The sequence below is a fragment of the Hydractinia symbiolongicarpus genome, chromosome 13 (assembly GCF_029227915.1).
Source record: "Hydractinia symbiolongicarpus strain clone_291-10 chromosome 13, HSymV2.1, whole genome shotgun sequence".
Classification (NCBI taxonomy): domain Eukaryota; kingdom Metazoa; phylum Cnidaria; class Hydrozoa; order Anthoathecata; family Hydractiniidae; genus Hydractinia; species Hydractinia symbiolongicarpus.
The window spans coordinates 10,601,360-10,619,079 of NC_079887.1; the positions used below are offsets into that span (position 1 = coordinate 10,601,360).

The following is a 17,720-nucleotide window of genomic DNA, read 5'->3' on the forward strand; positions in this document are numbered from 1 at the left end:
ATGGTGTCATGTACAAAAAAAAACCACAGATGAAATTTAAAAATGCATTCTCAGTTTTATTCTCTGTTATGTACAATAATCAACGTTATTTCTGTTTTGAAAAATAAACTTGAACTAAAAATATTCGTGTTTATGCATGTTCGGCAAATAATATAATTTGAAAATAACTAAAGGTTTGTTCACACCATACGAATGCTTGTAACCAACGTGTACACCAGACCATTTAATAATCCAACAATTTCGCTATCGTATTTAGTTGAATATTGCTTGTTCCCTCGTATATGCAACCTACAAATACAAAATGCGACTTTGCAACATTTTGAATTAGACACGTTAAAACAACAAGTTTGTTTCATAGAAGAGGACCCGAAATACTATTTTTTGCACATTCGCACGTAAAAGTTCGTTAGTGCGATAAATTTTGCACAGAAAGTGCGCGCAAAATGCTTACGGTGCGTGTGTTACGGAAACTTAAATGAGCGTGCTATGCACGAAATACGATCACATTGCTACATCGCGCGAAATTAATACGTGCTATATAAATTTTTCGCTGCGCCAAAATTCGTAATATAAAGTATGTGGCATGTTCAACTTAGGAAACCTAACGATATTTGTTTAAAAATTCACATATTGCCAATAAGGAACTTCGTTTTGACGGTAACTTCTGTTGCATCGTCAAAAACCACTGCGCATATGAATTTGCTTCACTGTTTTCGACAAGCGTATTTTTTGTTTCGCTTATCGCGACTAAAAAAGTTGTTTTACTTGGTTCGAAGCTTTGTGTGAATTTTTAAGAAATCAACTGTAATTATAGCAAATATAACAAATTCTACAAAATGCCGCGTATGGCGTGATTCGCGATATTATCTGTTCACTAAACTTTGAGATTGAAACAGTTAGCGAAACTTTTATTGTATGAAGCCAATGCATGACCGCTTTACATTTTACCACACTTTTAATGTTGGTGGAAATACATACCAATCTTGCAATCCCTGTAAAACTTTTCTACTCCATAAGATTTAATGAAACCGACACCTCCCATCCATTCCACGCATTTGCTTGTTGCTAAAGTTGCGACCTAAAGATATAGTAACGAAGTGCATATATCCTAATGTAGAAATGTGGTGATCTGAATACAAGGTTCCGTAATGTGCATTTCAATTAATTAGGCAAATAATAAATTTTACTAATTTAAGGTATCTATTTTTCCAAAACACTGATGCCTGGCAAGAAGCCAGAAAAACATGCTTTGCGCGAATTGATATCATCCTAGGAGGAGAGATCTCCATAGAAACACCCAAGTAGGTGAACAATACCCTTAACATAAGAAAAAATCATGCATCAGAATAATACACCAAGGCTGTTAAAAATCCCCGATCTGAGCCTACAATATGCTTATTAAAAAAATTCTCACTAATCTTCCCAAACCTTTCTACTCTTTCTGTCTGCGAAAATCTTTCAAAAATGATAAAATGATTTATAATTACTCAAACACAAACAATAATCCACCACACCTCTGACGCGTAGTATTTAGCCATAGCAGCTTGCATAATCATAGGTTGTCCTGCTTCTTTCAGTCTGGCAGCATTGTACACAAGCAAGCGAGCAGCTTCTAATTTCGTCGCAACGTCAGATATTTGATGTTGCATACCCTAAATAAGTGAGATATTATTAATAGAAAAGTAAAAGTTTTTATGTATTGTGATTGACTTTGTGCATTGACGTCAATTCTGTCATGACCGATGCATTATCAATACGTAGTGTCGTTTCGGAATTGATAAATTTCTAGTTTTACCAAAAATACGGAATACGAGACTATAAAATATACACAGTTAATTTTCTTTTTTTTTTCTAGCGACCTGTAATAAATAATTTCAGATACTGTTGCCAACATCAACGTCACTAAAACCAAAACTCTTAGAATTCGCAACGTATCTTTAAAAAAAAAAACAATACGCGGAGCACTTTATATAACAACAAAGTCCTCAGGATTTAAAGAGTGAAACAGTTCTGGCTCGATTGTTACCAGGTCCATGTGACCCTTCGTCCAAAATTTAATTATGATTTCGCTTAAACTATGTATAAAACAGCGCACATCAGGTTGTTTAAAAGTAATATACTTCTAAACGCCGCAATGTTTTATTTCCATAATTAACTTTTAGAGCGTTACCTTCGAATTCTAGTTAGATTGTTTTAACCCTTTTCTTTACCATACTTATTATAGTTTTAGCTCCATTTTCCAAGTGTTAGCGAAAGTATTTAAACATAACACACGATTATTCGAGCCGGCTTTTGATATCGCAACACAAACACCAGTACCATTACACGTAGAATGTAGTTACCTGAAAATCGAATATTGATTTACCAAACTGCTGCCTCTCTTTAGTGTATGGAACAGTAATGTCCATCGCCCCTTGAGCTAATCCAATCATCTATAACACGATAAAAAATTTTGTTGGTGAGAACGCGTGACACATCCACGTAACGTGTCATATATATTCATGCGAGGTATAAGGTTACAAGAAACTAGTTCACAGATGCGAAGCATAAGGTTACAAAAGACTAGTTGACAGAGAAGGTATATTAAAATTACGTTGCGCTGTTTTTAGTATTTAACAAAAAAATAATGGGTTTAACTAGATTTTTGAAAATTTTTTGGAAGGGTTTGTAAATTATATACATTTTTTTTAATCTAAACTGTTTTGCATTTTTAGTCCATGTCATTACTAGTGTCAATCTCTATGTTTTTAGAAACGGATATTTATCACCAAAATATTCATCACAGGGTTCTAACACTTCTTCCAATAATAAAAATTTAGGAGATTTGTAAAATTTTAGGGACACATGGTTTAAACAGAACATGCTTTTAAAAGACATCCTGCTATTATTATTGTTATTATTATTATTATTACTATTCCAAATATTTATACAGCATATAACCACTTCAGTGTTGGAAACACTGTTATCAATGTGGGTCCTGTGTACGAGATGTCCCTGTGTTCGGGATACATTAAGTAAACACCGGCAGTACCTACCCAATTTCCCTCACAAGGCATGGGTTGACCCGTAGCTGTGGTAAAGGCACTTGATAAACATGCCCGAGCTGAGGACAGAACCACGGACCTTGTGAGTACGAAGCGAACTCCATAACCACAAGGCCACGCGCCACTTACGCTTAAACGAATTTAACATTTAAAAAACCTGGCCAATCCTCTTCGAAAACTCATTGTAGCATTCTAAATATATGTCTTAATTTAAAATTTCAGAACGTAAATGTACAATACCATAATCCGGAACCCAGGGGCGGATCTAGCGCTGGCACTGCACTTTTCGAGAATAAGGTGCAATTGCAATTTAAAGTCCTTTCTGAAAATCGTAATACCCCTAACTTATGAATATATTTTTAAACTCTAGTGCAAAAGCAATTTTAAACATAATCGTGACATTAGTACATGTGGACACACCGCCAATATTACAGCAACAGTTCCTTGAGCACAACAGAACCCGCGTCACGTTTCAGAATACTAGGAACTACTTTTCGGATGACTGCAAGATGTGATTTGGAAACAGTCATCTCTCGGCGATGTCGTTTTTACAGACATGTGAGCTATTTCTCCAAAGTGGTACCAAAGTTACCAAAATGTCAAGCAAAAAAATTATAACGAAACTTTCTAGGTGCCCAAACTTTATTTGCTTTTCATAATTTTAGAGTAGTTGTGCATTTTGTTGATGTTAGTTTGTTATTAGTATCATATACTAAGAACTAAACAGTTATGTCTAGTATATATACAGTTCGAGAAGAACGGGAATAAGTGGAAACAAAAAACATGCGTTGTACAGACCATCAACAGTAACAGACTCATGTGTTAAATGTTCAACACTGGATGTTATGTAAGAGATGTAATTTGTTGTCATTACACATTGTGTTTATGCATATCTCAAGACATGGTACATGAAGTAACTGAAGGCTGCTTTTGTTGAATATTTGTAAAGTGTTGCAGAGATATGCTATTCGGTCACAAGTCGACATTAGAAATGTCATAAACTTGTCACGTATTTTTTGTGTATTTCTTTGTTCTGTCAAACATAAGTCTTATTTTTGTTCCCAAGTACCAATTCCCATAAGCACTTTTGAAAGAAAAAAAATGAATTTTAAGGATAACTTGTCATGCAGGGAGCGAAAGTACTTGGTATGTGAGTGCCACAAGAAAACACACATTGAGACATAGGAATTTTTTAAACATTTTAAGAAAGCCATTTGCCATTTAAATAACCAAAGTTTATCTTGTTTTTATATGATTATTATAGCATGATTCCTAAAAAAATAACATATAATAGGTTTTATTTTTGGTTATTGATTAAATTTTTTGAAAGTTTTATGTCCATTTTTATACAGTTGCCCCTTAAGTTATAAATTTATGTACATATTTATACACTATAGAATGAAAACATATTATTTTTGCCCAAAAATAGTAAAATAAATTATGGTGTCTTTTTACCCATATTTGTTTTTTAAATAAATATCCGCATCAAAACTCTATGGAATTACATTTGCAACTGTAAGTATATTACAAAAAACTTCAAAATTTCAAAGACCATTTTTCTTTTACCATCAACATTAAATAACAACAACTTGTTGTTATTTTCTCATAATTTATTTTTTATTATTCAGCTAGTTATATACACTAAGTTCAAAGTGTAATACATTGATTTTACCATTATTAATGCCTTATATCATTATATCAAATTCAATATTTTTAACAATCTAGCAGTTGGAATTGATTTATGTTTTTCAAGGGAGCTGTAACGCCCCAGACCGCCATTATTATACAGCTACACCCTTGGGCGGTGACTACGTTACTGCAATTTAGCACCACTTGATTGAAAACCTAGATCCTGCCCCTAAGACCGGCAACATTTTATCCAACATTAAAAGATAGAGAAATATTAGTTTGTGTGGTGCAAATTACCTGCGCTCCAATTCCAATTCGTCCCTCATTTAAACACTCAATAGCGTATTTATAACCTTGTCCAACTTCACCCAGTACGCTGCTTGCAGGTATCTAGAAAAATCAAATGCTGAAAAAACTACACACAAAAAAAGAACAGAATATTTAACAGTGCCAAAATTTATTTTAGGTGTTTTCTATGAGTTATCATTTTCTATCCTATTTCTTGCAATTTCCAAGTGGTTTAGAGTACATTTTATCTCCATAACTTTAAAGAAGTTTCCAGTAGTAGTGACCACTATGTGTGAAAAATTTTTACTGTAGAAGAACAAAGCAGTGTATATATTAATGGTCGTTTTGTTGTTTTTTAACAAACGAAGTACGCTTACCCTGACATCTACCAAATCAACTGGACACGTTGAAGATGCTCTTATGCCCAACTGAAATATAAATAGGGTTTTAGTCAATGTTTAGCAAAAGGACAACATTTTTGTGAGATTTTTGGAAGGAATAAAATTTGGTGGAAATTAAATTTGGTAAATGACAAAAAATATTACATTTTGTAGAGAATAAATACTTCCGACAGGAATTTAATTTAGTGGACTTCTGTCAATACCGCAAAATCTAGCAAAATTTCGCAAAATATCGCAAAATTTCGCAAAATTCTTTCCTTATGGCACTTTTAAGTTTATTGTATTGCTAATTGAAAAATGTGATTGTGTAAATTATTGCATACAACGATTTCGGCTGTCTGGGACAAAAAATCGGAACTTTGCATAAAGAACAGCTCAGTTCTACTGGCAAAAATTAAATATTCGTGTACTGTACAAACCTTATTTTCTTTGTTGCCAACCGTCAATCCTTCCACATCTTTCGGTATGACAAATAATGTGATACCCTTGTATGCCTGAACGTTTGAAAATATAAATCATACCGTTAAAAGGAGCATGGTACAAGCTTGTTAGTTGAGGTTTATATGCGAAAAAATATCTCCAAAGTTAAAATATATGACAGCATGTGATTTATATAGTTATTTTATATATTACAAATAGTAACTTGAAGACAAAATGATCAGTGCAGCATGTTCATCTTTTTACTTAAACAAATATTAAGCAAATACCTAAATGATACTGATCTTCACATGTGGCTATTTCTGCAGCTCAAAAAACAATCCAATATTGTATGTAATAATTGTTTGCAAAAGGTTTTGCAGATAGCAATTTTTACAAATGACGTAAAAAAAAATGTTTCTACTCTGAGATAAAACGACACACCGACACCTTTTTTACAGGTGTTACCGCAATTGCTTGATTAAGCACCTACTCCCAAATTTTGTGGTATTTTTTACACACACCCATCTCGAAAAAATGCCTATATATTACTAGATCCGAAGGGGCTACTTAATCAAATATTTTGGAAATCTTGGGAAAAAAAACATTCTTAAAATTATCTACAACATGAAATTCCATGTAAAAAAAAGTTTATGTCTATCTTATCTTTTTTTGCTATTATTTTATTTAAAGAATATCTAACAAGTGCGCTCATGTTATTTATACCTGTTACATTATATACCCTTGGTTTTTATATTTTACCATTATAATTTCCTAATTTCCTAAAAAGAAAGCTTTAACACACACAAAAATGAGATTTTTTTATAAGCGCCCCTCTTTATTTATTTCCCCTATCTCGAATATGGTAAAAAAAATTAATTGGTAATTTGTAAATTTAGCAAAAATCTGCCAAACGAGCAAAATGAATACCCACAAAATTAAAATTTTATACCTTTTTGGGATCAGTTTTCAAAAGTTCAGGATTAGCATTTGCAAACACCAGAAATACATCAGCCTGTGCTGAGTTAGTTATCCATAACTTATTTGCGTTAATAATGTAGTCATCCCCATCCTTTCTTGCTGTGGCTCTCATGTTGAACGCATCACTTCCAGATTCTGCTTCAGATAAACAGAAACTTCCAACCTTAAGGCAAAAAATAATAATCTTCTAGAATTATTCCTATATCTTTGATGGAAGGAGATTTAAAATTCTTGATTTCAATTTGCATGTACCCTGTGAAGGGAAATAGTTTAATATGGAAATTTATCAAGTCAAGTATGGATGGCATGCCGATATTAAAAATAGTATTTCAGAAAGGACTTAATATAATATCCGTTCCTAGGATGTATCAGAAACAGAAACACACTCTTGCAGCTGCCATAACAAGGAAAAAAAGACTCAGGTAATATCAAATAGAATGAAGCTTTTATAGATCAGATATCTAAAAAATCAACTCAGACGTTAAAAATGTTCAAGAGCTGACATGTCACTTTGGAAAAATTGGAACAACAGCATGCAAAAAAACTTATTACGATACTGAAAAACCATATTACTTCCTTTGAGAGAGGAACCAGTAATAAAAATGGAGTTATTAAGCGATTGTTGGGTTTCAATAACGTGACAAAACCAATCGTCCACAACAAAGTAATTTTTTTCACACAAGACTGTCAAAAAAATAATTTGCTCAAATGTCACAATAATGACTTTCTCTAAAATATTAAACATGCACTATCAACTCCACCTATTGCAAGTGATAACAAAACTACCCCTCAAAATCATATTACTGAAAAGAATGAAAAACAAATTTCCCGATTTCCCTAATTATGCCAAACTCAATTAAAGAGGTCGATACTAAAAATGATTCTTATCCCTAAGTTCCTTAGCAAAAGGTAGAACAAATTACCTAATGTCGTAAATATTTTTATTCGTTAGGTGCCTCAATTCAGAGCTGAAATTTACGGTCAAACCCTTCATATAGCCGAGCTTCCTAAGAATAGCCCCGTTTTCAAAATAATTATTTTCTTTAAATATAAATAAAATCCAACCAGAATATTATATTGCTCTAAAAACTTCATTTTTTTCATAATAATTTAATATTCTATCTGAATATCCTTATTTGAAGAACACAAAAACATAAAATTTTGGATGACATCATAATTATTATAATTTATAAAATTAGGAAAGGTGTCTATACGTGAAATTTTCAGTAGCAACTGAGTGAGTGAGTAAGTGAATACTCAGTTGGGGGCACAATGATCTTAGTAACACGTCTGCAACAACTACTTCTAAATGTATTGTAAATTTGTATACTAATGTTGTAATTTCTAAACTAATTCGCCGTATTTAAAATTCAATGTCCAAATGACGAAAATATAGAATATATAAACTACAACAGTGGCAATTATGCAACATTGAATTTATTAGCCACAACAACTTTTACCAATAAAACACCTAAATTAAATTGAAATTCATCCAAAATAACAACACATTCTACAAAATTGACAAACGTTTAAAAAAATATTGATCATGATGTGTATGATTCATCTTGTAGTTTTTTAAAGAAAAAAATTAGAAAAGTTCATCCAAAATATTTAAGTATTGAAAAGTATTGAAGTTTAGTTTGAAAACTATGTCAGTTTTGCTTTTATCGAAAACTAAAATAGACAATCCTTTCACCAACACAGAATTTACACTCACAATTAGATAAAGGTTATTCGTAGAGATACAAAGATAAACGGAGGTGGTATTTTAATTTACATAAAATATACTTTACCCACTTAAAGAAGCTCATACGTATTTCCAACTGATGTTAAAATTTTGTGCATCAAAATTAACTTAGTGAAAAGAAAATATTTTATTGTTAAATTCTTTTATCCACCATCTCATTGATTTACTTGAAAACATACTTAAACATTATCATACTTAGATATTTTAACTTGCAACCACCTAAGAAAACAATGGATACCTTTATGAATATATTTATGATCAAATTGTTTAATTAGTGAACAACATGATAAATAAATTTTGAGAATTCATATGTTAGTGATTTAATTTTAACGAATCAGAAATCTCCATTTACGAAATACCAAACTACCAAAACAGGCTTCTCCCATCTTACTCCTTAGATAGGGAGCACAGGGTAATTTTCATGAACTCTTATTCATTCACAACTCTCTTACTGCCCACTGGTATTATATGTTCTTTCCTACAACCTACACACTGGTATGGATGTTTCACTCAGAGAAATCACTAATTAATAGAGTTCGTTTAAAATAACTAAAAATTACGTGTGGTTATTACAATGATGAAGATTTTAATACTCTATCACTCTTAAAAAGGAACTTGTGAAATCAAAATCATGCGTCAACATTTTATTTTATTCACAGCTTTTTTTGCACTTTATTTTAATGATTATGTCAGCAATATTTGTAGAAAACTTTTTAAATTTAATTTTTCAAACAAGTAGTTTGAGTTTGTAAAAGCGAAAATGTACAAAAAAGGAAAATGAGCACTCTTTTTTTCTCCTCCAAAGGGTTATTGAATTAGAAAGGCCACCTTCAAAAAATGCATATATCAGAATAATTTATTTAAACAAGGTAAACACAGAAAAAAAAGTAACTACAGTAAGAAAAAACTTACAGTGTTAGTGGCTAATTTTGGCAAATATTCTTGTTTTTGTTGTTCTGTTCCAAGCTTAATAATTAGAGTATTCACAAGAGTATTTTGAACATCGCAAAACACACTGACAGATGGGTCAATCCTAGCAAGTTCCTCGATGACAATAATAGCAGACATGAATGATGCACCTGTACCATGGTACTTTTCAGGGATTTCAAGACCCATAAACTATAAAAAAATGGTGAATTAAGTGAGAAAATATTAGAAAATATGCAGGTTACTTTTAACAGTAATCAAGGTTTTAATTTCTATGTCCTGACTTTTGTTTCAGTTTTCTCAGCAAATTGAAAGCTTAAGTACTAGTTACAGAAAATATGCTTTTTGATTAGGACAAGAAAATTGCTGAAAAAACACAACCATACCTATCAATAAAACCTATATTTCTGCACCTTATTAAATACATACTCCCTGCTCAAAAAGACCATTTATGACATTCTGGTCTAAAAGAGATTCTTCATCCATCTTGCTCACTAAAGGTTTGACTTTCTCCAGAGCAAATTTTCTGGCTAAAAATAACAAAACACTGTATAATATACAATCATTTTTTTTTTCTGCCTTATTTACAGAAAACAGAGGCAAGTAGAACTGCTCGTAAGTGCTGGCAAAAAAATTAATTTGTGAAAAAGAGAAAATAAATAGACATTCCCTTTAGATAGGTATTCTTAAACCAATTGTTCATATACCTTTTGAAATTAGTCAACCAAAAACAAAAACAAAAAATAATTAAACCATCTAAATTTTTTTCTACAAAGATAAGTATAACTGCATAAAAATGTACCAAACAAATAATCAAAACAAACATTGCAGGGGGCTAATATTTTTGTTTATCAGTACCATAATATATGCATGTTGAAGTGATAAAGTTCTGTTGTAGACTGCTTAGACTCAAAAACATTAGCCCATCTTAAAAATGCTTCTAAGTAAGAGAAAGAGCAAACTTTTCAAGATATATTAGATTAGGAAAATTAAAAAAGACGAAAAAGTTTTTTTTTATCTGACGAAGAGGGAAAAAAATCTGTCAACAAACCAATAATTAATGGGGAATGACCTGACTGATTAAAATCCAACCTGTTTGTGTGTCTTCCCCATGTCACTTTTCTAGGCCTTACTACAGTGCAGAAATTACATTACAGCTTTTTTAAGCATTATCAAAGCTCAGTTCATATTTTTTCTTATAACCACCCAACAAAGAAAACAACAATAATAATCTGTAGGTCTTTAATATTATTAAAGACCAATAAAGTCAAAGACCACTAACTCACTTTTTTGTCAGACATTGGGTTGTGAGAAGGTTAAGAGTATGCCCCACCCAACCAATGCTAGCATGGAAAACAGATGTTGAGATGTTGTTACATGACCAGATATTATACCTTACAACAATAACAAAACATTTTGCCTGGAAAACTATGAATGAGTCACAACTTAAGTATCAATAAATCAAAAACCAAATTTATTATGCAGATACTTAGGGGAAAAGTATACGGACAGTGTGGTTTTAGTAAAAACAGTGTTAAAAAAAATAAAATTGAACACAAATCTTTTTCTAATACAAACAGGAATTTACTGCTTGCTTTGAGAACAAGAGATATACAAGTACATAAATTGAGGAAAGGAAAAATAGAAAATAAATAATTGAACATTATTTCTGTTTTTTAAGGATAAAAAAAAATGATTTACGATGCTTTTTGTTTACAACTGTTCTAATTTAATGCACAAAAAGTAATTTTAAAAATTTGAAAATATCAGATTGTCTAACAGGGGCCCTACTTTTGAAAGTTGACCTACTTGATTCTTGAAACATCCTTTCTTGGTCTGACAGCATGGTAAGCGGTGGTCTTGTTGCAGATTTCCATCTCCTTGCGACACAATTTTGCAGGTTATTCTTAATGTGTTGACAAACCCTCCCCTAAAAGACAAGATAAAAAAAAATCTAGTAAAATTCATATTTATACTTCAGATATAGGATAAAACGTATCCCTATAAGCTTTTTATTATTTGTCCTATGGTTGTTTGTGGTGTTCTGAAATCTTCTTTATTACTGAAATTATAAGATTGTTTCTTCTCGGTTATGATAAAATATTTTTTGTCTCCTATTATGTGCTAGATATTTTCATATGATCTGAACATAACAAAAATCAAAAATTGCGTAATGGGCACCAGACAATCACATATATATATATACGTGATTTCTAGGAATATTAAAATTAAATCAAAACAATGTAGGGGCAGGGGCCTACCATTAGAGAAGCGAAGCCTTGAGAGCAGGGTTCGAATTAGCAGGTCGCAATTCGCAATTTTCAAATCGAATATATACCATGTTTGCAAATCATTTTACAAAGAAAATGTTAAATTTGTGAATCCTACTTTTTCATTAATTGTTTGTATATACTACCTATTTTAACAAAAATTTCACAATACTGCAACAAAAATAACCATGAAAACGATACCAATTGCAAGTGGCCTACAGCAGTTTCTCTACAATGCAGAGATGCCAACCCAACTGATTTTCTTTGCGGGTGTAATTCTTAGAATTCTTGTTCGCACCAAAGGGGAAAATTACAAATTTGATACTTCTAGATTGGTGGAAAATACGTTTCCCAGGTGTATTTCTGAAAATCTTGCTGTCACACATTTTGTGAAATTGATAAGTCTTCAATCCATCGATGCAAGGTCAATACTAAGGAAGCGAAGCTGGTTTGACAATCTGCGCAAGAAGACGGGCGAGAACAAAAACACTCACACTTCAACCCTTTTTACCGCACGTGGGTTTCATTTTTAAAATTGTTTGAATAACACTTGCAGCATAAAGAAAATCCATTAAATTCGGACCTACTATGGTTTCCAAATGTTTTGTAAAATAAAGAAATTATCTACAAATAAATCGATGATAAAATGTCTGTTCCGCCTGTAAGTGCAGTTTTGCGGACTTGCTTCATCCGTGCTCTTTCGGCGTTCACCTTCGCATTAGTTAAGAACCACAGGGCTGGACTTCTTGTATAAGACCTGGTTATCAACGACGAAGAGGCCAGGTAATATAGATTTATGTCTACGTAGTTCTTTTAACTAGAGTCGGTGAATTAGCTAGGATGGTCAGGTTGGTTATGAATAGGCTTGCTCGTGGATTAAAAGGATCAGGACTATGCAATAACTCTGAGAGTAAAATTTTTCGACCAAGACGGAAATCTGTTAGACATTTTGTCCTAAGAAATGTGGGGAAAATTTTGTTTGACGAGTCTTCAAAAATTATTTCAAGGGCTGCCATCGCACGCTACAAAATGGATTTTATAGGTTGGTTTTGAAAACTCTATTTTTCAGGTGTGCGATTAATCACACGCCTTTCCTGAAAATGACTGATATTTAAAGGGTAAGTAAGAAAGGGTAAGTACGTTTCACTCTCTTCGTCGGCAAATTATTGCCGAGGAATTGCCGCTGCAAACGACTATGTCGTCGGCAATTTATTGCCGACAGGTTTTTGGGCTAATTTCGAGGGCTGCACACCCTCGCAAGTTTTTGGGGACCAGCTTTTTTGCGTGTGGAAAAGCTAAGGGTGACCTAATACAATTTTTCTTTTTTATTATAATATAAATTAGTAGGAAAATCTTGGCTAAGGGGATAGAATAAACAAATATTGAACTAGAAACTCAATATCAAACCGTATATACATGAAATATTATTTCCAAGTATAGAAATATAAACATTGTTCATGTACTTTTTGATGGATATTGCAACTTATATTGATATGCAGCACTTTTTGCAGCTGTGAGAACATTGTTAGGAATCACAAATCGCTGTACAGCCTGTGATTCCATAGCTAGTTTCACTGTGACAATACTCCCAAGAGTTTCTTAAGGATCCAACTTAAGCCTGAAACACGTTTTGTTCTTTCCTACGATTAAAATACTCTCTCTTCTTCAGCGTTCGAGTGTGGTATTGTAAGAATAAGCCTCACAATTTTAATCAGTTCAAGAAAATCGAAGGGTTCCTTCGGCCACATCCTTTAAACTACCCACATAAAATTTGAGATAGAGCTAGAAAATAAATTCGAGAAAGGTGAATTTTCTATAATTAAAACTTAAGAATTAAAATTTGAACACTATTTCGAAAAAACAAACACATTTCTTTTATATATATTTAATGATAATAGAAACCATGCTATTTCGAGTTACAGCGAAAAAGACGAAACATTTATTACCTTTGTTTTAAACAAAGTTTATTGAATATTAATTTGTTCACGAATAGCCGCTATTGAAATATTTTGTAATCTGTTTTCAATTTTGCGGGCGCAATGAAAGTATTATTCTATTCAAAACAGTTTAAAACTTCCTCAAAGTCACAAAGCAACTAAGTAATGAAATATATTCCTGCGTTATAAATGAGTTTAGACTTTCTAATCGTAACTTCAACCAAATATTATTGTGAATGCAGGTGAAATTGCTGGATACGGGTGATTCTATCTATAACTTTTCAGTCGGGGGTGATGATATTGTGATTGCGGGTGTCACCCACTCGATGCGGGTGGGTTCACATATCTGACAATGAGCATTCGATCTCAAACTGGTTATTGAATATATATATATACTTTCTATTATGTTTTAGATTTTGCCTTCAGGTCCCCCCTTTAAAAAAATATTGCACAGGGTAGTTTTATGTTGTTGGCATTATCGTTGTCATATAAAAACATAAAGAAATCAAACTCAAAACAATGTTTATCCATTATGTTGTAATGTTCAAAACTTTGTTTGATTCATTAAATTCAAAGACGCTGTATTGTAGGCCAGGTATGATGTGTCATGTGTATTGTACGCTGTTTTTGTTGTCCTTGTTGTTAATATGATAGAATTAGAAAAAGAACTCTCAAATTCTTAAATTAAAAAAAAATTGTTTATTCATGGATAAACAGATAAAAAAAGAAGCAAAAAAAAAAAGGTTAAAAATTATGTATGGAAAACTTAAAAAATCTCTTTGTACACGTAATAGTTTTTTTGCAGTGTGCATAGCTACCATTTCCACTTGATAGATTCATGATTTTTTATAACAACTTACAGGCGGCAGAATGGCTCTGCACCTGTATATACCTCTACTATAAAAAGAAACCCCGAGATTAGTAATCCGCTAAGGCGGATGTCACAAATATCTTGTGTTAGAGTCACTTGAGCAACAAAAATAGAGTTGGTCTTCGAATGATAATTTAAAAATCGCTTTTACTAAAAGTAGGAACCAGCAATAACCAGCAGTATTTTGAAGTAAACACCAGAGAACCACCTGTATTTTGAAGTAACCACCAGAGAACCACCTGTATTTTGAAGAAACCAATGGAGAACCAGCAGTTTTTTTAAGTTATCACAAGAGAACCAGCAGTTATTATTAATTTACTCCAGATAAGGCAGCAGCAACAACGGCGCAAAGGTGTTGTGATTTTTATGCACAACACTTCATTACCTTAAAACTACCAAATATGATAAATAAAAGGGCACCTAGTTTTTTTTGATACGTTATGCTCTTTACGCATTTATGCATGTGGGCATTTAATCCATTTATTGGACTTAATATTAAAAAAATTCGCAAAAATAATCAACTTAGAGTGGGTTCGCCCATATATGGCCAGTGTTTACATCTACCTCCCAAACTTGTTAACAGCTATGATAAACAACTATTGTCTGGTCCTGATAAGTATAGGTATGTTTGTGCACCATTATGGCCATTTGTTACATACACAGCACAAACAGACCCTGGGTAAACAGAGAAAACAACAACTTAGCCAAAATCGCCCATTCGCGGCCACTTCGACCTAACCCGGCCACCAATTAATTTTCTTAATAGGCACTCAAATCTGGTCATTTTAGTATAATCTGCAACAAAGGGAGTTAAACATTCTTGTATGCCAACTGATAACACTCCCAAATTGCTTCACATTCATTTCCAGTCCCCTAAACCATGTAGCTCAGTTTGTGACCAACCGTCCGTTTTCCATGGTAGCATGGGTTGGACGGGGTATATTAATGACCCTCTTCCAATCTGATCTAGACTGTGTTAGATCTAAACTCAACTGCCGCTGTATCAAGTCTGTCCTTATAACCTCCTGATTAAAGATAGGAAAAGGAACAATGTCTAAGCAAACAATAACAACAGGTAATTTACACAGAGTTGATTGAATTTTACCTATTCACAACGTTTTATAAAAGTTCCAAGAATTTTCAAAAAAATATTTTGTCAGCCATTTTTAATGTGCCCAGTCAGCGACAAGCTTCGAACCAACATTTCTTAACAAATTAAGTGATCGAATTGATGAACTTTGGTTCTTTTCGAAGGTAAAAGATTCTTAAGTGTTTCAAACAAGGAGTTAACATAACATTGTAATAAATAAATGAAGTTAAACATAATTTATATCTCTGGCCATAATTAGGCGATGGTCGTATAGGGACCTTCGAAAAAAAAATTTGGGCTCCCTTAGCGTGATATCGCTGCTAAGGGGAGAGGGGGTCTGGAGTTTAAAGAAAAAATCCGCTAAGAATTGAGAAATTTCAAAAATTTGTTTGTGGCCTGAAAATTCTTCGTCGCTAGCGAGCATAATTCGTCTTGTCATCAATTCCGATAACTTTTATCTACAAAACACGCCCCTGAGCCTTCCAAGATTTATCAGAAGGTGTGTATTTCACAGACGGAAATCCGCTAAAAGAGAGGGGGAGGGGTCCGAATCTTAGCGACGATATCCCGCTAACAGGGCCAGAAAAGAATTTTCGAAGGCCCCATATGGGCGAACCCACTCTAAGTTATTTATGTATTTCGCCTAATGGAAACAAAAAGAACAGAACGAAAATAATATTTTCAAGATTAAAGTTCATGCTTTGAAATAAGGGGCCGTCGTCAAACAGTTTTCGTCTCCGTTAATGGCAAATTGGCCGCTAGACTCGGAGCCTCCCAGCCCCTTAACGGCAAGCCCATTTCCCCTACGTTAGTTTTTGTCTCCATTAACGGCAAATTTGCCGTTAAATAGAATTTTGCCCCCATCCACGCTTTACGGAATAATCTTTGTGGAGACTTATACGAACACGAGAAACATTTTTTTAATAACGAATTCTAGATTATGGCAGATTTTACTGTGGAAACATTTTCTAATTTGTTGAACTTTTTTCATTTTCCCTAAAAGAAACAAAAAAGTGAGAAAGTGATATTCCTCTTCATTTTTATATTTTTAACGGACAATGCATTACCCCCTCCCCCTAAGAGCTAATTTGCCGTTAACGGACAAAAAAACTGTTTGTCGATGGCACCTAAAATGTAACACAAAGCACAATAATAATAGTGGTTGGTAATGCTGTGGGGTGACGACAAGCGTGTAATGTTTTTTTTTTGTCATTCTAGCCTTTTTGACTCAGTATATCAAAAATTTGGATAAAAAAATAGGGTCGGTCAGGTGACCCTAACACTAAATATTTGTAACATCTGCCTAATAATAAAAAATTATTTTTCTTGATAGCACTGGTGGAGTATAATTTTTTTGCCTGAGGGACCTGTTTTCCTCTGCCACCCTGTAAATATTGATCGTCAACTGATAAGATTTGTCAACAGTAAAGTAGCTTCTTTGAGTTTCCAAATGACAGACCTTATATATATGTTAGGATGTAGCTAGATTCTTTTAATAAAACCTCCAATCTGTTTTGTGTGGCCACCAGCACAGGTATGAGGAGATGTACCTCTCAGAAGCAAGTAAATTTTCTAGTGCTTTCATGCTACTACTCAGTTTAGTTCAAATAACACATTAACGCTCCATACCTTTAAAAATTGACGTGAGGAAAGCATCGTTCATTGGTTAGCTGTAAGATGTGGAATCTAAAAAATAAATTACTGCAGCCAGGATGCCATTAACGTTTTCTCACTTTTACGGAAGACGATTATCCCTTCCCTCGTCCCCTTGCCTACGGAACAAATTGCAACCTATCTCACCACACAGTGCATGTACAGTTTTCAAAAGAAAGGTGTTTACCAGTCTGAAGTTCTTGTAAATGTCCTTTTCTTTTCGAAAGTCGCGCTTTCAAAAATAGATCGACCATAGAATAAATTTAAAGACCAATCTTGTTTCCCCCGGCGAATTGTGTTACATTCAGTTGTCATCGTAATTCATGTTGTTGTTGAATTTTACAGCAGTTCGCTGTGAAACTCAACAACAGCTTAAATTTGACGCTAGCCTTTTTTTTATCGAAAGCCATAAAAAAGATTTTTTAAATCAATTCTAAAATTTGAGTATTTTCAAGTAAAATGCCA

General features: G+C 33.0%; 1 protein-coding gene across 1 annotated transcript; it reads right to left on the reverse strand.

Moving 5' to 3' along the window:
- Positions 1-32: 32 nt before the first annotated feature.
- LOC130623388 (short/branched chain specific acyl-CoA dehydrogenase, mitochondrial-like) lies at positions 33-17,386 on the reverse strand. The gene is made up of 12 exons (XM_057438864.1): positions 17,232-17,386; positions 11,244-11,364; positions 9,864-9,964; positions 9,420-9,626; positions 6,732-6,923; positions 5,782-5,856; positions 5,339-5,389; positions 4,971-5,063; positions 2,343-2,432; positions 1,515-1,652; positions 979-1,078; positions 33-288 (listed from the first exon to the last, which is right to left on the reverse strand). Exons 1-12 carry the CDS (start codon positions 17,256-17,258, stop codon positions 224-226), a joined length of 1,260 nt encoding a protein of 419 aa, XP_057294847.1. The 5' UTR covers positions 17,259-17,386; the 3' UTR covers positions 33-223.
- Between the last annotated feature and the right edge of the window lie 334 nt (positions 17,387-17,720).

Bases quoted from the DNA above. Each gene is read 5' to 3' on its own strand.
- LOC130623388 (XM_057438864.1), bottom strand. From the start codon at position 17,258: ATGCTTTCCTCACGTCAATTTTTAAAG. The intron at 5,390-5,781 runs GTTTGTACAGTA...TTTATATTTCAG, and splicing joins TTGGCAACAAAGAAAATAAG to TTGGGCATAAGAGCATCTTC. The intron at 1,653-2,342 runs GTAACTACATTC...TCACTTATTTAG, and splicing joins AATCAATATTCGATTTTCAG to GGTATGCAACATCAAATATC.